The following is a 24,439-nucleotide window of genomic DNA, read 5'->3' as shown; positions in this document are numbered from 1 at the left end:
AGATGATCTTTAGTTAATTACACAAATAGATGATCTTTATTCACTACACTACAGCGACCTTCAGTCAATGCTACTGTCAATCATGCAGATAAGACCCCCTCCCCGGGGGATGGGGGGTGAAGTACTCACTGATCTGAGCAGCCCGTGTAGGGTGGGGATCTCAAGCATGAGGGCTGTGTAGACGTTCTCGTGTTGTTCCCTGACGTACAGGAGGACTGAAAGGACATTACAGGACATTGGTTATATTACAGGACATTGGTTATAGGTGTGTGGTGGGGGGTATGTGTTTTGTTCTCTCACATAAATAAGGACATTACAGGACTTTGGTTGTAGGTGTGGGAGGTGTGTGTGTCTAGTGTGCCTATGTATGTGTGTGCATGTTGGTATGTATGTATGTTTCTACGTGTTGTTTTTTCACATAGTGATGTGATGCAAGTGAAATAGAAAATATGTGTATCTTGGGCGACGAATGTGCGTATTTTTTTTTAAAGAGGAAGCGCTGGGGTTTAGGCTTATCTACCATCGTCAGTAAATACAGTAGCAGAAAGGTGGACTGGATTAAATACAGTAGCGGATAGGTGGACTGGAGTAAATACAGTAGCATATAGGTGGACTGGAGTAAATACAGTAGCAGATAGATGGACTGGAGTAATTACAGTAGTAGATAAGTGGACTGGAGTAAATACAGTAGCAGAGAGGTGGACTGGAGTAAATACAGTAGAAGATAAGTGGACTGGAGTAAATACAGTAGCAGAAAGGTGGACTGGAGTAAATACAGTAGCAGATAGATGGACTGGAGTAATTACAGTAGTAGATAAGTGGACTGGAGTAAATACAGTAGCAGAAAGGTGGACTGGAGTAAATACAGTAGCAGAGAGGTGGACTGGAGTAATTACAGTAGTAGATAAGTGGACTGGAGTAAATACAGTAGCAGAGAGGTGGACTGGAGTAAATACAGTAGAAGATAAGTGGACTGGAGTAAATACAGTAGCAGAAAGGTGGACTGGAGTAAATACAGTAGCAGATAGATGGACTGGAGTAATTACAGTAGTAGATAAGTGGACTGGAGTAAATACAGTAGCAGAAAGGTGGACTGGAGTAAATACAGTAGCAGAGAGGTGGACTGGAGTAAATACAGTAGCGGACAGGTGGACTGGATTAAATACAGTAGCAGATAAGTGGACTGGAGGAAATACAGTAGCAGAAAGGTGGACTGGAGTAATTACAGTAGTAGATAAGTGGACTGGAGTAAATACAGTAGCAGAAAGGTGGACTGGAGTAAATACAGTAGCAGATAGGTGGACTGGATTAAATACAGTAGCAGATAAGTGGACTGGAGGAAATACAGTAGCAGAAAGGTGGACTGGAGTAAATACAGTAGCGGACAGGTGGACTGGATTAAATACAGTAGCAGATAAGTGGACTGGAGGAAATACAGTAGCAGAAAGGTGGACTGGAGTAAATACAGTAGCAGATAGATGGACTGGAGTAATTACAGTAGTAGATAAGTGGACTGGAGTAAATACAGTAGCAGAAAGGTGGACTGGAGTAAATACAGTAGCAGATAGGTGGACTGGAGTAAATACAGTAGCAGATAGGTGGACTGGAGTAAATACAGTAGAAGATAGGTGGACTGGAGTAAATACAGTAGCAGATAAGTGGACTGGAGTAAATACAGTAGCAGAAAGGTGGACTGGAGTAAATACAGTAGCAGATAGATGGACTGGAGTAATTACAGTAGTAGATAAGTGGACTGGAGTAAATACAGTAGCAGAAAGGTGGACTGGAGTAAATACAGTAGCAGATAGGTGGACTGGAGTAAATACAGTAGCAGATAGGTGGACTGGAGTAAATACAGTAGCAGATAGGTGGACTGGAGTAAATACAGTAGCAGAAAGGTGGACTGGAGTAAATACAGTAGCAGAAAGGTGGACTGGAGTAAATACCTTTTTGACCGTCTTTAGGGGTGCTGGTGGAGTCTCTCCTGGCTCTCTTGGCAGGGCTGCCGCTGTAGTAGTCGTCGCATGAGTCGGGCAGTTCTAGACTTGTTGGCAGGCTGAAAGATAGGAGGAGACTGTTGTAGAGGGCTGGGGCGGGTTGTGTTGAAGTAGAGGGCTGAGCGGGTTGTAGAGGGTTGGGGCGGGTTATGTTGGAGGGCTGGGGCGGGTTGTGTTGGAGTAGAGGGCTGGGGGTGGTATGTTGGAGTGGGACAACTGGCTGGAAATTACCCGGGGGGGGGGGGGCTAGGCTAAAAAATTGACCAGGCCCTTGGTTAAAAATGATCACAGACGGTTATTACATCACATTAATATATTATAGTGTAGGTTATAGGCAGTGTTTCTTCCAGACTTTTTTCTCCGGGGGAGGGGGAAGGAAAGAGGCACTTGATTTTTTTTAAGGGGGGGGGGGGGGAGGAGGGCGGTAGACTTTCTTCGGAAGGGGGGGGGGCTGAGAAGAGATGCCTGGAAGAAACTGGTTATAGGTCTACAGTTTTGGGACCCTCTGGTAGCAGCCCGACCCTCCCCCCTCCTCCACCTTAACCCGCCACTGATGAGAACGCATGTTGTGGATATAACTCGGAAAAGGTGGGGGGGGGGGGGGTATGTCAAAATACCAATGTATTTATTATCTCACTCCAGTTTTTGTTTGCCATGTGCTGGGGGTGGGGGATAGCTATCAACAGGAAAGAGTCTAGTTAAAATCTCAGAAACAATCCGCTTCTTGGTTTAATTTATAAGACGTCACTGGCGTCTCTCAGTCTATAGGACGTCATCATACAATAGGAAGACGTCCCAGAACCCACCCCGCTTGAAGACACGCCCATTTCCTTTCGTTTATCGCGTCTACGTGACCTCTACTTCCTCTGTCATATCGTGGTTTGGGTGGAGCATGTGCACCAGTAGACACTGGATGCCTACACCAATAAACAGACACTAAAACACACCTGGTTTCAATGGAGCTAAAAAAAAAACCTATTTCCTACAGACGTTACACCTGTCCCACCCACATAGAAGGATCATGTTTTTTTGTGTGTGTGTGTGTGACCTCTAGTCGGGGTCACGGATGGGCGCGTTAGTCGAACTTTGTGATCCTCACGTGATAAAGCTATGACGTTATCTGTACGATGCGTACATCTGACGTCTTTTTATGGTTATCTGTGTGTGTGTGTGTCTGTGTGTGTACACCAAAACTGATGAGTTTTATTGTGATAGATCTTCCATCCAGAGGTTGTTTCAGCCTTTTTCTTCGGGAGGAGGGGAGGCACACTGGTCAAAGTATATATTTTCTTTGTAGATTCTAATTTGTTCGGGGGGGGGGGGGGGGGCGGGGACTGTAGACGTACATTCAAGGAGAGGAGGGCGGACATTGGTAACAGTATATAATTTCTATATAAATTCAATTTTGTTCTGGTTGGGGAGGGGGGCGGTAGACGTGATTCCATATATTCCCCCGAAATACTAACATTTAATTTTTTTTAGAAATAAACTATAGGTCTATAGAGTGACAATTTATTATGCGAACTTCAATCACAAACGTAAAAAAAAACAACTAAATTTAACCATAGCCATATAAGCCATTAAAAAGATGTCACACTAAAATAGAGGACTTCTCATCCTCACACCCCTAATTTCTAGTTTTCTAAAAAAGTCCTATCCTCCGCTACCCCCTTTCAGAAACTAAGTCAGCGTATTCAATATTTCACTTTATGTTGTTCCAAAAATAACACAGTCCTGAAGTAAATAAACCTGTTTTTTTTTCTCACATCTATTATACTATTTAAAAAAAAAAAATCTAAATATAAGTCAACTTACATGGGTGTTGTGAAACACCCGGCCCTCCTACGCGTATCTGATCGTCATAATTGTCGCCCCCCCCCCCTCACCCTCATTAATCGGCTAGGTGTGTGGGTGTTAGCTATGGACAAGCCCTGTCCAAATTTGAAAACAGTTAATGCGGTCTCATTGGTCTACACAAGGGGTCTCCAAACTACGGCCCGCGGGCCGGATGCGGCCCGCGAAGTCCTCTCATCCGGCCCGCGGAAAACTTTTTGTCCAACGAAAAACCGTTTGTTGGTAATGGTTGAGGAACTTTGCCCAGAAAAATCAAATACATGCCTGGAAGAAACTGGCCCCGAACTGAAATTTGATAGTTAATGCGGCCATCGGACTGAAAAGTTTGGAGACCCCTGGTCTACACTAGGAATAAAAACAAAACTGATGTTTGGCATGGACTTGTTTTTTTTTCTTCTGGCTCGTAAAAGAGCCAAACAGAACGACTCAGAGACCGCCGCCATTTTATTGTTGCAGGCCTGGGAATATAACATTAAAATTTAATAAAAATAAAAGTTTTCATTCCCGTTTTATTGCGTTTTAAATATAAAATTTGCATTAACATACATTTACAGGAGTTTACATTTTTTTACCTCCCCCTTCCCCCACCATTTCGCCACCAGTCATAAGGTGAAACACTTTCAACTCCTTCAAGGGGATTAGGTAAGTTTGTGGGTAATGGGTTACCGCCGCTGATAACACTGGGGTACACAAACCAGAGCTGATTACAGGGAGATAACCTCTGTGTGTCTGACTTTATTATACCACACCTGGCTTTTGTGAGTGCTGCTGGTGTTTATGACATGCTCTAGAAGAAATCGGTTCGTGTTGGTGCAGGTAACGATCTGGTGGTTTTCATGTATTTATGAAGTTTTGTGGTAGTTGTTTTGGCACTTTAGTTTTGTAGAATGATTATGATTGCGTTAACACGCGTATCAGGTAATGGTGAAATATAAACTATAATCCTTAAATTAACTTGTAACCAGAGACGTAGCGACCCCTCCCGGCAACAAACTTTCAATTTGGCGCCCTCCCCCCATTATATTTTTTTTATATTTCTAATTCAAAATAGCAGCTAAAATGAGCTTATTTTGGCGCCCCTAGGGTCCGCCGCCCCCCCCCTCCCCTCCCCCCGTCGCTGCACCACTGCTTGTAACGAATGTAAAGAGTTCCTAAAGTTTAAGAAAGATACCAATTTAATGTTTCTATCATCATCTCATCATCTTTTCCTGTTCGCACCTAAGACACATAGGGCAGATGAGGAGGTATAACTTATCTATTTCAAAGACATCGGCATACAAAGGGGATAGTGTGGTCAGCACTATGCTCAGCCGCCTTAGTTTCCCTAACTTAAGTCAATATTTCTACAGTCAACATTAATTAATTTAATCGCCGCTATAAATATTTTGTTTTTGAAAATTGTATCTCTCATTTACTGAAAGCAACATTTTTTTACCGCCTCGAGATTTACTGATTTAAAAAAAAATTAACAGTGAAGGGCTGGAAGCAACTGTTGTTACTGTGGACATAGTTTTATTTCAACGCTATACGTACTCGTGTAAAGAATATAGCCCATATTAAGACAGAACAGTGGGAATCCTTTCAAGAATATAGTCCATCTAAAGACAGAACAGGAGGAATCTATTCAAGAATTTAGTTCCTCTCAAGGCAAGAGAGACGGGATCCGAACCCACAACTCCATCCGGCACCGATTCGCTCCGCCCGTCAGGCACCAGAACAGAAATATAAACACCACGACCAGTTAGCTGTTCCAGAGTTCACCGTGCACCAGCGTGAGTTATTTATTATCCAGGTAGTTTCAGGTGAGATTTTAATTTATGGACTCGACTTCTCAGGTAGGTGTCGCGACAGAGGTGTTGAAATAAACATTTGATAGCCACTCCATCGGCCCCCGCACACAATAACAGCAATGTTTGCCGACCTCTTCTCCTGATACTATTGTCAACAACACTTAGACAGTTGTCAAGGGGGGGGGGGGGGCGAACTAGATTTAGAGGGCGGCAATAAAATACTATCGGCTCAGGTATAGCTGGATGTTGTGGGGGGGGGGGGGTGTGAGAAAGAAAAAAAGAGAGGTGTTAGTTTTAACACTAGTTTTGTTCGACCTGCGTTAAGTGACATTTAATAAGAGTGTGGTCAACTGGAATCATTTTTCCTTGACACTAATTGGTGTTGATATTGACAGCATATCCGTGTGGAGGGTAGGGCATTCGTCATAGAACAGAAGCAGGAGGAAGTGTAGGGTATAATATCACACCGACATAGACGGGGTGGGACGGGTACAGAGATATTACGTATTTTTAGGATATCACGGGGGCGTTGTCATGGTGAGGGTGAGACGGTTATAGAAACGTTACGTACAACTGAGATATCATGGGGGAGTAGACAGTGTGGGGTGGGTGTGGGGGTGCACTCGTGTGTGTGTGTGTGTGGGGGGGGGGGTAGCAGATTATTTTTTTTAACAGCGGCATATACTAGAAATGTGTAACTCCACTTTGTAATTTAAGCCAATATATTTTATAGCCTTGGAGTGATACGTAGTGTTGATTAAAGTCAGAACAATCACGTTGTATTACTATTGTCAAGTTATTTTCTTAACGATATTTATACACATTGGTCTGGTCGATACATATTAGCATTGAAGTAATAGTAATTTGCCCATCTGTGTTGATATTAACAGTATCAGACGACACCATGTTCGTTAGTGTGTTCTGTGGCGTGTCCAAGATTCGATTTTGTTCTTGTCCCCAAATCCCCTACCCCACGGGCCGCTGGGTCCGAATGGCAATTTAACCAATTGTCCCCCACAGGACCATAAACATGATTTAATAAAAACTGACTGATATCGGTACTTGTAACGCAATAGCATCTATTGTGTATAGGGTTGGGAGCAAGAGAGTCTTCAAGTTAGACTTCATGTTAATATACGAGGAGTCCATTTGCAAAACAAGCCAAATCACTTCTGGTTGACTTCAAACGATCGACTTTTAAAATTTGTTTTGTTAACTATTTTTAGGATTTTCGATATTTTACTATTACGTAATTTTTTTAATGTATATTTTTCTGAACAAAAATTAGTATACTACTTAAATCGCCACTTAATTAAGAAGGCCATAAGAGTAACTTATTCTTTTAAAACGTGGACTGGACAGGTTTTGCAAGCGGCCTCCCCATACACACCACATCTATTGTTGGCTCATAGAGCCACAAAGAATGGGCCATACAAATGATTAAAATCAAGGCTTACCTGGATAAATCTTCTTCTTGTAAGGGCACAACTCCAAGTGATATTGACTGAGGATTAAAAATAAACCAGGCATACATTACAAAGCTTATAAAATACAAAGACATACATTTATGTATTTTGTTTTAGTAACAACGATGTTTAATTTACACTGTATCCATGTATATAAATCAAGAATCTATGTTAAAGTTTGATGAAAATGTTAGTCCAGGTTTATACTGTACCCATCTATATAAAACAAGAATCTATGTTTGAGTTTGATAAAAACATTTGTCCAGCTTTACACTGTAACCATCGATATAAAACAAGAATCTATGTTTGAGTTTGATAAAAACATGTGTCCAGCTTTACGCTGTAACCAACGATATAAAACAAGAATCTATGTTTGAGTTTGATAAAAACATTTGTCCAGATTTACACAGTACCCAACGATATAAAACAAGAATCTCTGATATCTATGATAAAAATAGGCTACTTGTCCTGCTTTACCTTGTGAATAAATTCCGGAGTTTCATGTAAGGGGTTAAAGAAAACTGGTTCGGATATGATGTCTGCCATGGAATAGAACTCAGATCTGTCACATGGTTCGTGGAAAGATTCCTCAGTTTTCTTCCGGCCTGAAAGATATGAATCATCACGTATAAGGTGTCTATTTATAGGGGAAGATGTTGGATGTTTACAATGTCAGAATAGTCCAGATTAGTTTATTGTTTTCTTTGTCTGTGGACAGACACTTATATGTGACAAACATTACTGATATTAATATCTGACACAAGTATTGGACTAATATGTCACTGACACCACTGACATACAAGATCGACATGTCACTGGCATATATGACCTATATGTCACTGACACCACTGAAGTACATGACCAACATGTCACTAACATACATGACTGACATGTCACTGACACCACTGACATATATCACAGACACCAAAGACATATCTGACTGACATGTCACTGACATAAACGACCAGTATGTTATAGACACCACTGACACAAGTGACCTACATGTTACTGACATACATAACCAATACGTCATTGACACCACTGAAATGCATGACTAACATGTCACTGACATACATTATCTATATATCACTGACATATATGACTGACATGTCACTAACTTATACGACTAACATGTCACTGACGCCACTGACACACATATCTGACCATGCAGATGACCCACCCTTACTTTTAACCGGAGGGGCGTTCCCGAACTCTTCCGGTTTGTTCTTGGCCACTCGCCTCCTCTCCTCGTCCCTCGTCTTACGCTCGGCACCCTGGGGACAGGTTAGGGTTCAAATCTTACGTACATTTTAATCAAAGAAAACACTACACTTGTACCAAACTATCAAGCAAATGTATGATTTAGGATTAGAGAAATTTACATTGTAATATAAGTAATATGCAAATATATGCTTGTAAAAACAAGAAGTGTTTACATTGGATTTATACAAAAATCAATTTGAAAGTGACTTTTCTTTTTCTTTACAAAATGAAACAAACATTTCGTTTTACAGAAGTGATAAGCGTGGGTAGGTGAGGTTAACTGGTGGAAGTATTTTCTCTTTAAAAAATAAAGCAGAATAGAAAAATCCATTTTAAAAATCCAAATGCATTATTAGACCTATATTATATTTAATATTTTCAAGACCATCTATCTAGAGCAAGAAGCATCTTATAAATTAGCACTTCATATAAGAAGGGTTGTCTCATACCGATTCATTTTGCTATAGAAGCTCTATATATCTAGAGACTACTTTCTATCTGTATCTAGAGCTCGCCTTATCTTATTACAAAACGCCTTGATCTGGCAGTAACCCATGTAGACTAGATGGTATCTGTTTCTAGAACTTTCCTTACCTTATCACAAAACGCCTTGATGTGGCAGAAAACCCTGTGGACTAGATGGTTTCTATCTGTTTCTAGAACTTTTCTTACCTGATCACAAAACGCCTTGATCTGGCAGAAAACCCTGTGGACTAGATGGTTTCTATCTGTTTCTAGAACTTTCCTTACCTTATCACAAAACGCCTTGATCTGGCAGTAACCTCTGTGGACTAGATGGTTTCCCTTTGGCCCCTGTTCGTACGTGTCTATCTGGATGTGCAGTGGGATGCCCTTGACCCCCTTCTGATTGCTGAAGTCTGTACTCAAGCAGTGAACAGCGATGTTCACCTGAAAATTGAACAGAAAAATTTTATTTACTCAAGGAAAGTTTAACATAAACACATTTTTTTCAGGAAATTTTAACATAAACACATTTTTTTTCAGGAAATTTTCACATAAACACATTTTTTTCAGGAAATTTTAACAACAATATTAAAAAAAAAAACTTTAACAAGAAAAAAATAGCAAACAAAAAATGTGTAAATAATCATCTCTAAAAAAAATGCTTTTTCTTTAAAAATTTCAATTTTTTAAAAATAGTGTATTTATTACAACATCCTAGCTTCATACTATAAAAATGTGCGGTAAAATATACACACACAAAAAAGAATCTTTCCATAGAGATATTTTCGTTCTTGATATAACTTGACTACCCCCATATTATTTTATAACAGGGGTGTGTGTCCCGCCCCACCCTACCTTGACCGCCCCCTCCATGGGGCTCCACCTGACAGCCACGGCGTTAAAGGCTATCTCCTCGATGTTGTTGGGTACCACTCCTTGGCAGTTCTTCGTGTCTGTGTAGAGCAAGCGACAGCGTTAGATGTAAGGAATAGAGTACTATAGAACAAGAGGCAGGTTCGTCCTACTGACTCGTGTCCGAAATTCGAACTCGAGACTTTTGGGGTAGCAGTTGAAGGTCTAACCATCCGATCACACTGTCCCATAAACAGGAGCGTAGCGAGGGGGGGGGGGCGGGGTGTGCGGACCGCACCGGGTGACACCATTTAGGGGGGTGACACCAAGGCAAAAAATAGCAAAATATATAGACAAAACTTGAGGGGGGGTGCAAATCGAAAACTTGAGGGGGGTGCAAATCGAAAGTTTGAGAGGGGGGTGCAAATCGAAAATTTGAAAGTTTGTTCCCGGGAAGAGTCGCTACGCCTCTGGGGGGGTGACACCATTAAGTGCCGCACCGGGTGACACCCGACCTCGCCCATAAAAGTCATCGTACGTGATATTTATTTATAAAAAAAACATCACAAATTACCCTCCCTAAAATAATTCTAAAAAGCCTGAGAACTTATGACAAGTCCAAAAATACATGAGCAGTCTAAACCTGAACTGACCTATGTCCAGTATCCTCTGCTTGTAGCTGTGCTGCCTGCCGTGCCAGAACTCCCAGGCTTTTCTCTCCTCCTCCATCGTCTTCTCCTCCCTGAAGGCTAGGATGATCACCGACTGCAGACGACCACACAACGACATTTTTTTTATTAAAGTGTTACATCACACACAAGCGACTACAAACAGCCATACGATATTTTATTAAGGTGGTACATCTCACACAAGAGCGCAAAATAAAAAAGTTTGAAAAGCGATTTTTAAAATTTTGCTTTACTGAAAAGAGTTTAAACCGAACTTAAAAGACCTTAGAGAAAATATATTTATACGTTTGGCTTTTTGTAATGTTAGAATGTGACGCCAACCAGGAAATTATATATATATATATATATATATATATATATATATATATATATATATATATATATATATATATATATATATATATATATATGTATATATGTATATATATGTATATATATATATGTATATATATATATATATATATATATATATATATATATATATATATATATATATATATATATATATATATATATATATATATATATTCTTTCGCTTGTCTAGAAATACATAAAAAATAGTTGTAGAAGTATAGAATATTTGCTTTCTCCAACTATTTTTTTTAGTTCACTCTACTTGGTGGGTAGTTGGGAGATTAGAATTGCCCTATTCTGTTTCCTAAGTGTTCTTCTTGTATGGTATTATAGACTAAGTTAAAAGCGATACTACCGTTATATGTGACTTGCAGCTCCGAAGTGAATAAAATATGATGAGAAAATGACGCTGAAACTCCTAATTCCATACAGCACCCACATTTTAACTATGATCCATCTCGCTCAATCTACGTCTACATAATTCAAAATGAGTGTGTAAAACATTCAAATCAGAGATACTAAATTTGGCCGTTTATCTCCACCTCCCCCATCTTACTTCCAACCCAGGGCATAACCGTTTCCCTAAAGCAGCGTTTCTTTATATTTTTGGAGATACCGAACCCCACCAGTTTCATATGCGCATTCACATTGTCCTTCTTAAAAGTTCTACCGTCCGCACAGACAAAATTCTATCATCAATCATATAAGTAAAGTGCAAGTCCTGATCTTTGCAAAACCCCCGAGACTGACTCATTGAACTCCTGGGGTTCGATCGAACCCAGGTTAAGAACAAATGCCCTAAAGTATCCTGTTAAAAAACACACACGTCGAAAAGGACTTCGGTTCAGGTTTTTCATGCACTAAAAACATTCGAACCTGACGCCATCTTTTATACATAGAGTACAGAATACTAGGCGGTACGGATCATCAACACAGCCATGAATTCGAGAAATTCGTGTCGGAATTAGCAAACAAATATTTCATTACGTCGGCGGAGTGTTAAGTATATAGACTTAATGTCAAGCCAATCTCCTCGCCAAAAAGAGAACTAACTTTGGAACGTGTGCAAACGACGGAGTACCGTCCCCTTTAGCCGCGTCTTTGTGTTGAGTTAAGGCAAGATGAAAGTGGATTAATTCTAGCTGAGATAAGTTAACATTTAAAGTAGATTTCATTGTGTGAGTGGGACAATGGCTGGTATGAGGATGGGATACTGAACTATAATCATGAAATGTTAACATTTAAAGTAGATAGTGGGAGTGGGGCAATGGCTGGTATGAGGATGGAAGACTAAACTGTAAGCATGAAATGTTAACATTAGATAACGTATCCGAGTAGTGTCCCCATAGTTCCGAGAAGGGGCGTGGGGTATAAATTGTACAGAATAAATCAGTCACCTTGACAACGGCACATTTAATGTTCCTCTCTTGACTGTTGAAGTCCAGGGTGAGGCCGTAGTACTGACCTGTAAAAAAAAAAAATTAAAACATGGATTAGAAATAAAACCCAAGCTATTTACTCTTCGTGTTCGTACTTTGGCTTTAGTTGGCAAAAACAAAGCACATTATTACAGTATCAACTACAGCCTTGAGTAAACAAACTAATCTACACATTTACTTTTACGTATAACCTACATGTAACTTTCTTTTTCTTTTTGTTATTTATATTGACCAAGGAAATCGTTATATTGAGGTATGTGACCTGATTTACTTTGACTGATGTATGTGATCTAAGACTTACTTTTATTGAGGAAAGTGATCTAAAAATTACTTTTATTGAGGTATGTAACTTAAGACTTACTTTTATTGAGGTATGTGCCCTAGGTCTTATTGAGGTATATGATCTAAGACTTACCTTTATTGAGGCATGTGACCTAAGACTTACTTGCATTGGTATATGTGACCTGATTTACTATGATTGATGTATGTGACTTAAGACTTACTTTTATTGAGGTATGTGACCTAAGACTTACTTTTATTGAGGTATGTGACCTAAGACTTACTTTTATTGAGGTATGTGACCTGATTTACTATGATTGATGTATGTGACCTAAGACTTACTTTTATTGAGGTATGTGACCTAAGACTTACTTTTATTGATGTATGTGATGTAAAACTTACTTTTATTGAGGTATGTGACGCGATCTTCATCTCTTCGTTGTGTGGTGGAGATTGGGGTCTCTAGGAAATAACTGTACCCGGTAGTGTTTATTTCTCTGTAAGATAAGCGAAAGTTGAACATAATAGGCTAGAATAGGAATATATATATATATATATATATATATATATATATATATATATATATATATATATATATATATATATATATATATATATATATAGTTTGCAAAGAAATTGAACCATCACCCAATTTTGAATAAACCATGGACCCAAGAATAAAGTTTACTACCACAGATAAATCTCAAATGTCACTAGGGTGAGAAGGGGGGGGGGGGGTGATTGATATACAGGTCAATCACCCAGCTAGTTCCAGACATGTAGCAGTAGGTCAAAGTCACCCTACGTGGTTCTGGGTGGCGAGAGAATAAACACGTTTCGATAAAGCACAGACGCCACACGGCGGCACGGGTATAATAAACACCCCAAATCGTGCCCAGAGACGCAGTATCAGCCACGACAAAGTCTTGTTATATGAGTAATGATAGTCGATGTAATGCGAGTAATGACTGGCTTTAGTGGCCGCTGAGGTAAGGAAATTGGATACTCGGCACAGCGGTAAATCCGAGCCGCACGGGGTTTTCCCGTTTCGACGCGTTCGCTGGGGGGAAAAAGAAAGTAGGTGATTCTTCTCCGCCGGTTGCTGCTGAATGTCTTGCTAGGCTGAAAGATGGTGCTGGTGGATGGTTGGGGTGTCGGGTTGCACTGGGCGCTACACCGTTACATACCAGAGTGAATAAGTTAGTCAAGTTCTCTGTTCAGACTTGACAATCCATATGGTAGATGTAGGAGTGTGATATGTTTTTTTGACCTCGACATATGAAGGGATAGAGTGGTCAGCACTATGCCCAGACGCCGTAACTTTTCCCAACATAAGTCAGGTACCCATCAGAGCTGGGGATCTCGGAGAATTTCTGTAGTCTCGAGTCCGGATTGAGATTCGAACTCGAGACCTTTGGGGTAACAGATGAGGGGTTTACCACCCAACCACTCTGTCCTGCATTCATAAATCTTGAGCGCACTTTAGAACAGTAACTGAAGCACAACTTTATATTTTTAACGTGAAAGCCAGAAGTGCTTGTGTACGAATACACTTGATAAGACTTTGATATAAAATCTGTTTCAAACACACCGAATGCTTGTCTATCACATGGGTTGTCTTGAAGCACCACAAACTTGCCGACAGACACGTCGATATTCTCTAACTAAAGCGTAGGCGGTTTTGGTAAATGTCAATGTCTTTTAAGATAAGGTACGCTGTATTTAGTTAAAACCAAGCCAATTCTATTCTATTAATAATATAAAATCGCATACACTAACACTAAGTATATTTGCTTTGATACCCATTCACCTTATTTGCAATACCACGTTAAGATTAATTTAAGAAACACTTATGCATTTATACCAAAGTCTTTCAAATTAGCATTGAAATGATTTATACAAGACTCGAACTTTAGCTATATAACAAGCACTGGTTCGCGTTAACGGTACGACCATATAAAACCACCTCTCCAAATCACATTTGTTTTTACCATTGAAAAATGTATTTAGGAACATAGGTACTTTTTTTTTTTTTTTTGAAAACTAGAACTTGTGGGACATAGACCATGAAGACAACATGAACATTTGTCACCTTTTATACAAACATATTTGTCACCTTTTATGCAAACATATTTGTCACCTTTTATGCAAACATATTGACACTTCACGAGTATTTTAAAGTTCATCTTTCTATCACCTAAAATAAAATAATCCTTTCTATCTGTATCGTTTTATTTTACACCACAGTGCTAAGACCGTGGCTGCATTTGACGATGCATACATTTTCTTTACGGTAAGAAGACTATTGTCGGCATCGGACGTATTTACCAGACGTCATAATACTGCTGCAGGGCTGAATCTTGTGTTGACACCCATACAATGGGATATAAATTTGAGGTCCGTATAGAAATTACTACGCCACGGCCACTTCACGCAAGCAGAAACGCAGCCGCGCCGTGTTCAAGTTCTGTCAAAAGCAGTAATCTCTCAATGGAAGTGTCAGTATTAATGTATGTGGGGACTCTATTAGCGGTAATTAGGTTCATAAAAAATTAATCTCCGTCTGTCTCGATATTTATGAACACGGTCTTCCAGAAAAAATAGCGTTGGTGTTGTGTTCACAATCCCAGTTTGTTTTTTTAGGTTCAAGTTGAAGGTTGTATTACACGGGTAAAACATCCCATTTATATCTTGTCATGTTGTTCATCTACAGTTATCAAAAAACTCATTATAGAGAGAAGTTATTTTTGTTTTATTTTAGTTATAGTTACAGTACCATCATCTAAGCTCAGGGGCGTTTATAATGTACAGCAGGAGACTCAAATTTGTCCCACCCCCCCTCCCCCGGGACTCTCCATGGGTCGGTAACTCATGAAGGCACCTATGGTAGGTAGTGTGTATGTAGGTAGCACATACAGTTGAAATCTTATCTCGATAAGTATTCAAAAGTTGCCAGACGCCTTTGTTTACACCAAACATGTTTTATTTCGTTTATCTGCCACTTCAGTAGCAGCTTTTTAACCCGAAAACCCGCCCCCATATTTAAAACTCGAACGATCCCCCACCCCCAAGTAAAACCTTATCACCCCTATATTTAACTCTAACGACTACGCACCCCCCCCCCCCCCTACGTATAACCCTGTCACCCCCATAACTAACCCTAACAACCCGCCCCCATGTTTAACATTAACAACCCCTCCCTTATTCCTAACTCTATCAACGACCCCCTCCCATGTTTAGCCCTATCGCCCCCGTATATTAAACCCTTAACAACTCGCCTCTATGTTTAACTCTAACGACCGCCCCCCCCCCCACCCATCCATGTATAACCCCTGCATGTTCAACCCTCCACCCCCCCCCCCCCCCCCCAAATCCGCCATTTTGTTTGTTTATAAAGATGTGAAGCAAGAGGTAACTCGCATGTCGGGACAGAGTGACATGGGTTAGCGCCCTTTGATACGCCGTATCAATAGATTGTTTGTGGCCAATTTAAGGCCAGCCCTGCGCACACTAAACATCACCAGCTGGACATGATTAATTACACAAATCACACTAATTACGCGCGGAGCTTTTCACCTTTCATCCCGGGGTCTATTCTCTATTTCACTTATCAGTTTTAATCCCATTCAATTAACGGTATGAGCCCGTTGCTCTAAACAAATTTAATTTAGTTAACCATAGCATTCGATTTTTGTGTACATTTTTGGTCTTTATCTATTACAATTTTGGTCTTTATTTCATTTATAAATAAACCGGGAGTGATCTCCCCTAAACTTTCTCGAATATTCTTATATAAAACAACAGGGGATGGGAACTCGGGCTATTGACATGATTTTTAATCCATTTTAAATACTTAAAGTTTTAAAAATAGATTAAAATCTAGTAGACAAAATAATTGCACGCCAAGTGAACTAGTGAACGCCAAATAAAAAAGTGTACAATAGCGCGCAATATTATTAGTACTTTAAAAATTTACATTAGTTTTTTGAGAAATCGGAAGTAGCGTAAATTACTACTTCCGGTCAACGGAAATTACTCAAAATTTAACAGAAGGTAGAGAATTAGATCTTTTACTTACATGTGAAATTTCATTTATCTATCTGAAATAGTACTCAAGTTATAGGCTTTTGAAAAATTCAAAGTAGGAAAAGTACCACTTCCGGTTATCGGAAATCGCTCAAAAGTTGATACGGATCTACGATTTTGATAAAATACTTATATATGAAATTTCATCAACCTAGCTATAACGGTACTCAAGTAATCGTGTTTACACACGGACACACACACAGACACACAGACATACGGACAGAATTGCAAAGCCCAGTTTTTCAGACTGGATTACGCATAAAACCTCTTAATTTTGATAAATCTGGATTGATAATTTTTGCCCGATTAAAATAAGTCCTTTATACTTCGGATGTGATGAAGGACTGAGGTGTAATACGGTGAAAATTGTTAAAATTTCAAGTGATTTTTGTGCACGATTACAATACTTTCTCTATACTTCGTATATACGAGAAAGTAAAAACAATCAGGGAAAATAAATTAGCTTGCTAATTTATTTTTATCTTAAACTATGTCTGGTTTTCTGCAGTAAGATTTTGGCAAAACATTTCAGTTTTCTTTAAAGAAACACAATTTTGGTAAAACAAAGTTAAGTTTCCATTTCGAACATCACGGTTCATGGAGCAAGTGATGTAGAGTTCACGCCTTGTAAAACATCACACCCAACTATTCGGTACAGTTGATCAATTAACATATTCAATAAATTAACCAGTAGCGTAGCGAAGGGGGGGGGGGCATATTTCCCCGGGCGCCGACCTTAGGGGGCGCCAAAATGGGTTGGACAAATAAATTGAAAGGTTGAGGGGGGTGAAAATCGAAAGTTTGAGGGGGGGGGGGGGGTGCAAATCAAAAATTTGTCCCCGGGCGCCGGGAAGGGTCGCTACGCCTCTGAAATTAATACATTTACATAACCAAAATAATTTTTTAATCCATTAATTTATACATATGAACGACACCAATCACTAACTTATACACATAATCGGCATATTTATTTAATCAACACTACACCTTTTCGACCAAATACGGCTTTTTTTTTCATCTGTTTGATGTACGTGACCTATAATTAAAATCTCGAGGAGTTTCCAGAGTGGTATTTATAACGCAACATTCCCACGCTTTGTGATTGGTGAGATCTGTGTGTAGCAAGCTCTAGTGTCGCGCCCATCCTTTCAACAACCGAAGACTTTCGTTTTTCTTTTCTTTGTTGAGCTGATAACACGGCGAGATAGGCACGATCTAAGATACACGACACACACATACTGATAACAATCTCACACACAGACCCACACACTCACACACCCACACACTCACTCACACACAGACACACTGATAATATCACACACTCACTCACACACTCACTCCCACACAGACACACCTACACACTGATAATCTCACACACTCACTCACACACCGACACACTGATAATATCACACACTCACTCACACACTCACTCCCACACAGACACACCTACACACTGATAATCTCACACACTCACACACACACACACTGACACACTCAAACACACACTCGCTCATACACAAACACACACTAATACTCTTATACCAAAACTCACACTAAGCAAACTTAATAATAACAAACACACACACACACACACAGATAATAACCCCAACACAATCATACAATTGTATTAAAAAAACACGTACACACAGAATATATTATATATATATATATATATATATATATATATATATATATATATATATATTCTCTCTCTCTCTCTATATATATATATATATATATATATATATAATATATATATATATATATATATGTATGTATGTATATATATGTTATACACCTAATTTACAGGGGAACACAATTATAAGAACCAGACTCTCTTTATCTTTTGTAAGTCCACTTTTCTTAAAAACGAACACACACCAATAAACACACAGACAAATCAAACCATAGAAACACATTCATAAACACATATTTGAAGTCAATCAACCCCACCATCCCCAACACCCATTCAAACTTCATTAAAAACAATCAAAGTACTAATTCGTACCTAGCGAGTCAATAGACAGATGAAACAGAGTTCATCTGTTTAAAACATACGCACTGGCAATCACACAAACATACAACCAGTAAAAAGACACAAGACTGAAACAGTTAATAAACACGCAGACACATTGTCAGACCAACTCAGACCCACACACACACGCCACACCACACGTAGGTCGACCAAACACCATGTTCACGAGTGACACCTCCTTGTCTCGACTCGTTAACAACATCGACCCCTCACACTACTTTTTTTTACCTTCGCTTTAATTGTCTCCCATCTATAAATTGCTTCCCTTTGTTTAAGACGCAAGAGTTGTCTTTGAATCAAATAACAATAAAACTAAACAGTCTTTTTATGTACCTATACTATGTTTTAATTTTGAATAGTATTGGTAGAATAGAAACGTATTTCGAACATTTGTTTAAAATTCGATTAAAATTTTAATTACAAGTTTGCTGTAATTTCCTTTAACAAAGCCCAATCTATAATTTTCATATAGGAATAATTCTAAATGAACATTTTATACAGTTGTAAGATATATGTTGTTACGATCTGCCAGTAACATAACCTGGTTTTACATGAATAGAAACGGGCTCAGAAAAAATTGGCCCCAATTTAATTCCAGGCCAATAAGATTCGTGCTCATTGCATGACTTGTGATCAAATCACAAATACGCTTACAGTATTTAAATAATCGGCAACTCAAAGTTTATAACTAGCATACATCTATATTTAAGGAAAATTGGTGTTTCGAGTATAAAATGAAGCGCAGAACTTTTACTTAACTTCATCGATTTATTTTAAAAACCAAGAAGACTGAATTGTGAATCACTTGAAAAATATATATATATATATATATAAATTTCATTTTTAAGATAAAAATCACAAAGCGTCTAAATATTACTCACAGTTTATTTATAGCTGGCGACCTGGGGGCAGCCTTGTCAGAGCTGGAGTACTGACGTAGTAACACTGCCCCACCCGCGGGACACGCCCCGGGGGTCTTCTTCTTCTTCGGCTTCTCCTTGCCTAACTCTGTCGTTTGGTAGGCGTCTTTGGATACCTGTAGTATAAAGTGACAGGTTCTAGAACCTGATATGGTGTATCTTTTCTGATGCAAGATGGAGCGATAGGCTCTAAACCTCATCGACAGAGGTGTCGCGAGGCGGGAGCAGCGGGTGCGGACCGCACCGGGTGACATAATTTAGGGGGTGACATCAAGACAAAAAAAGTGCAGCTTTTAGAAAAGAAAATGCTTTTTTGTCAAATCAATTAATGATTAATTAGAGTTAAAAATTATTTTAAGTACACATTGAAGATCCCGACAAGCTGGCGGTTGGGGAGGGGGGTGATACCACTGACGTAAACTTACTAATTAGAGAGAAAACAATTCTACATCTAGCTGTGTTTATAACCGTTTATCAATATACATATTAGTATTAACTTTGCACCATTTAAAGCTATCACTCGGGGGGGGGGGTGACACTAACTGCAAAATTTGCACAGTTTAGACTCTATGATATGAGTATATGAGTATAGAATTTCTGATACAAGTTCGCTAAGAATTAACAGAGGAAACAAATGTTAAGTTGTAAATCTGAAATAAATCTAGTTGAAGCGATAAGGATTATTGTAAATATATTCAGTTTCTAGATATGTGCATGGGCACTGATTAAATGGGTTGTTTTTTAAGGTTTGTTTAAGTTTGTAAAAATGCTTTAACAAGGTTAGTACCGAAACAAATAGAATATTTAGTTTCGGAATGAAATGATAGATTTCTACAGAAATAAAAAGAAAAGAAAAAAAGAACCCCAGAGATATCAGTTTACTTAATGAGAAATCCATGTATATATTTAACAAATCAGCAGATGGAAACTATTTTTCTCTGATTTTGAAGAACTTGCTGAATAATTTAACCCTCTATTTGATTTACATATCGGCATTTATTATTTACTAGCTTCATATAACACTTTGGCAGCATTATACAATAATACTCAACATACGGTTAAGTACGAAAGGTGCCAGAAATGCAAATACATTAAGCTAAACTAAATTCTAAAAGATTAATCCAATTAAATTAATCCATTTACATTAATTCTACGGTGAATTTTCAAGTAATAAAGTAATAGATCTTTACGCCTACTCTTCAAAAAAAAAAATAACGGATCAAATTTTATCTCATTAAGTCATTAGCTAAAATTAAAGTTAACTAGTAGACCATTCAAGTTGATGAATTTAGCAGATACAGTTATTTAGCCACTGTGTTGGTAATTCAGTTTGTTTAATTATATTTACAAAAAGGCTCACAAAAATTTATCCATATCTGTCTGTGAGAGATCAGCTTCAAATAGCCCCCCCCCCCCCCCCACACACACACACCCGAACAAGTGCACGATTATATTTCTCTCTCAACCTCCCATATATTTAATATACCACATTTAATTTCCCTAACTTCTGTGAAGAAACATTTTAAACGATCTCAATAGCATTGTAAACTCTACCAACTGTTACTTCACTAGCTTTAATAATGCTATAAAAAGATAGTTAAATTCCCATAAAGCTTAGTACGCACTACCAGTAGTACTTGAGATTTTATTGATGCCTGACGTATTGACTTTTGTGTACTTACAATATGGGGGATGTTTGAAGTATAAACTTTTGTGTACTTACAGTATGGATGTCTGAAGTATACACTTTTGTGTACTTACAGTATGGATGTCTGAAGTATAAACTTTTGTATACTTACAATATGGATGTTTTAAGTATAAACTTTTGTGTACTTACAATATGGATGTCTGAAGTATAGACTTTTGTGTACTTACAGTATGGATGTCTGAAGTATAAACTTTTGTATACTTACAATATGGATGTTTTAAGTATAAACTTTTGTGTACTTACAATATGGAAGCATGACGTATTGACATTTGTGTACTTACAAGGGAGGCAGAGATTGGAGACAAACTTGGCTCGTAGAAGCCGCTGTCTGGTGACTTCATGTTGTAGCTGTCGGCGGTCAGAAAGCTGGGGTAGCCGTTGGTGTAGTACTGCTGGTGGTACTCCACCGTCACCGGCTTCTCCGCCTCCTGCATGGGGGCGTTGGCGCCCCGCTGGTAGAAGTAGTAATTGTTTTGGTTGCTGCTGGTCACCTGGGCGTCCATCTGCTGCAGGGGCTGCAGCACGTGCAGGTACTGACCCTGGGGCGACTGGACGATCATGGCGTCCTGGATGTCGCCGGTGTGGAGCTGGTGGTTGCTGGCGTAGTGCTGGTGGCGGTGCTCGGGGCTGTAGGTGTGGTCGAGGTTCCCGCCGTGTAACCGCTGTAAGGAACTGGCGGACATTGTGTCATTCTGGGATCTGGCGTCGTCGCAGGTCGCCATGGAAACGGAGACTAAATTTTGCGCTACGTTGGAGCAGGAGGTTATAGTTATTCCAGAACAGTTGTTTAATGCCGGTACCGTGTGGGCTAACTCGGGGTCGTACGTGTACTGTTGGTCGACGTAGTCTAAGTAAGAATCCTCTTGCTTGATAGCGGCTAGAGGAGAATATTTACTGTCCAGTCCAATACTGTGGACATCGTCAGTTAAAAACTGCAGGCTGTGTGCTGGCATGGCGTTGAGCGATTCTTCCGCGGAGATCCGGGATCGAATCTTATCCGAGAGCGCTTTCTTCAAGAACGTATTCTCCTTCACTAGAACCTCATACGCTGCAGCATTCTGCGATGCTGCTGCGGTTGTCGGTGGTGATGCTGGTTGTCCGGCGGTGTGTGATGCTGACGGTACTGTGGCTGGTGAGGTTGGTTTCAGGGTTGTGCTCACTAAGGTGATCAGCTGCGCGTTCGAATCCGGTTCGGGTTTTTGCGAGGACTGGACGACGTGTCCGCTGCTGTCGACGATGATGATGTTCGGTGAGGCTGTGTTGTGAACCAGGTCCTGGTGAGTTCTCGGGGAGGCGGCGGGGGCGGGGACGGTGGTCACGTGACCGCGCTGTAACTGGTTCCCGCAGAGATCTGTCACGACGACCGCCCGTTTAGATTGAAATTGATGACCGGACACGTCAGTGTTTGCTTGTTGACCAGTGGGGAGGGGGGAGTCGGAGGACGACCTACGGGGAGCCGCTGGGCCCTGTTTCGTCAAATGGTTGGAGGTGCTGGTCACAACATCAGTCTTGGCCCGGGACTTCCGGGGCGCTCTCTTGGCCTCTTGTCGCTTCTGCTGGGCCAATCCTTTGGCCTAATTCAGCGGAATGAAAAAAAAGAAAAAAAAAAGGATTACTAGGATTTAAAGTTAATCGTAGAAAAAACGGCCGATTTACAATGATGGAAAAGTACAAGATATTGTCTTGATTGCTTTGAAACATTAAAAGAAAAAAAAATGGGAAAAACCTATTACAGAAGTGGAGCTGTGAACGAACTCAGGTGTGTTAAGTTACATCAGTTGTGTGTAAAGGAGGGGAAAAAAACACCATTAGGGGGTCTGCAAGCAGAATAAGATTAATTTAATTGTTTTCTTTTTGATGTGACTGCGCCGGCGTGGTGAAGTAGAGTGATCAAAGGAGGCAGGGCGTGCTCTGACGTGCGCCGAAGTGACGTCAGTTTCAACCGTTACAACCGTTTGTGATGTCAGCCTGATGTAGTTAACAGAGGCTCACACAAAAAACACGCATACACGCACACCAAAAACACGCATACACGCACGTAAAAAGACACAGGAACATACGAAATCTACACGTAAATAAATACGAAAATAAAAAATGCAGACGTACAAAAGCGTATACAAACACAAATTTTAAAAAAATAAAATAAAAACATACACACAGACAAACAAACACCCCACAAACACAAATAAAATGTAAATGCACATGAAAATCAACGTCGACACATTCAAGCACTCACACGCGCAAACACATCGACTCTACAACAAACAAAAAATAATGCGAGTTTACAAGCGAAATCACGGGAACACACACAAATATTCAAGCTAAGATACTCGATAACAGCTGAAATATAGGATGTTTTGAACACGATTATAGCGAAGTTACCTATTATTGCAAAATCTACCGACATTTGTCAACATGCAGTTCTTTAACTTTACAAGGCGAATTATGACAACTACTAATAACATATCAACTTTGATAATAATCGAATTGAGGGACAAATCCTATAACATGCTAAAAGGGGATAGAGGTAGTTGATGAGAATATATGGAGGAGGGGGGGGTCTGTGGAGGGTGGAGTTTAAAAGTTTACATCTTTACAAAGGTGCAGAAATTCTTTAAAAAACCCAGACGTTTAATTTAGAAAATGGAAAAGAACAAGTTTTTTTTTACAGTTTTATTCATAATTAATGTTAACTCCTGTCCAGCCAGAGCGATCTAGGCAGTATGCCATAGAGGCGTAGCGAGGGGGGGCAGGGGGGGGGGACATATGTCACCGGGCGCCGACCTTAGGGGGTTGCCAAAAATGGGGTTGGAAAAGAAAAATCGAAATCTTGAGGGGGGGCTGCAAATCAAAAGTTTGAGGAAGGTGGTGCAAATCAAAATGTTGAGGGGGGGGGGGGGGTGCAAATCGAAATCTTTAGCGGGGGGGGGGGGGGGGGAGTGCAAATCGAAAGACCGTCCCCCGGCGCCGGGAAGGGTGACTACGCCTCTGGTATGCCATCACCATCATTTTTACGTCAATTATTGTTTAGTTTCCTGTATCGTATGTAAACTAAAAGGTACTAGCAGTCTAAAAAATAAACGACAGTCATTGCGCAGACGTTGTATAGACCAGCGTCAGACTGCAGTTTAGTCACTGAAGTGTTGCATTAATGTCATTTAGTCACTGTAGTGTAGCATTTAGTCACTGTAGTGTAGCATGACTGTCATTTAGTCACTGTAGTGTAGTATGACTGTCATTTA

At 39.8% G+C, this 24,439-nt stretch overlaps 1 protein-coding gene across 2 annotated transcripts in view; it reads right to left on the bottom strand.

Moving 5' to 3' along the window:
* LOC131942094 (uncharacterized) overlaps positions 1 to 24,439 on the bottom strand; it is a 64,570-nt gene that overhangs the window by 1,024 nt on the left and 39,107 nt on the right. Inside the window, exons 6-17 of one of the 2 annotated variants that reach the window (XM_059301806.1) lie at positions 21,479 to 22,771; positions 19,451 to 19,605; positions 12,851 to 12,945; positions 12,128 to 12,195; positions 10,341 to 10,452; positions 9,691 to 9,788; positions 9,121 to 9,279; positions 8,294 to 8,381; positions 7,585 to 7,712; positions 7,099 to 7,145; positions 1,947 to 2,056; positions 130 to 215 (exon numbers count right to left, since the gene is read on the bottom strand). In XM_059301806.1, the coding sequence (XP_059157789.1) occupies positions 130 to 215; positions 1,947 to 2,056; positions 7,099 to 7,145; positions 7,585 to 7,712; positions 8,294 to 8,381; positions 9,121 to 9,279; positions 9,691 to 9,788; positions 10,341 to 10,452; positions 12,128 to 12,195; positions 12,851 to 12,945; positions 19,451 to 19,605; positions 21,479 to 22,771 (2,439 nt within the window). Of the gene's footprint in view, positions 1 to 129; positions 216 to 1,946; positions 2,057 to 7,098; positions 7,146 to 7,584; positions 7,713 to 8,287; positions 8,382 to 9,120; positions 9,280 to 9,690; positions 9,789 to 10,340; positions 10,453 to 12,127; positions 12,196 to 12,850; positions 12,946 to 19,450; positions 19,606 to 21,478; positions 22,772 to 24,439 lie in introns of both variants that reach the window. The other variant, XM_059301805.1, reaches the window with a different exon arrangement.

This window comes from Physella acuta, unplaced genomic scaffold (genome assembly GCF_028476545.2).
Source record: "Physella acuta isolate Inbredline_101_S28 unplaced genomic scaffold, ASM2847654v3 ptg000387l, whole genome shotgun sequence".
NCBI classification, from domain to species: domain Eukaryota; kingdom Metazoa; phylum Mollusca; class Gastropoda; family Physidae; genus Physella; species Physella acuta.
This window is presented reverse-complemented; position numbering and strand designations above follow the sequence as displayed.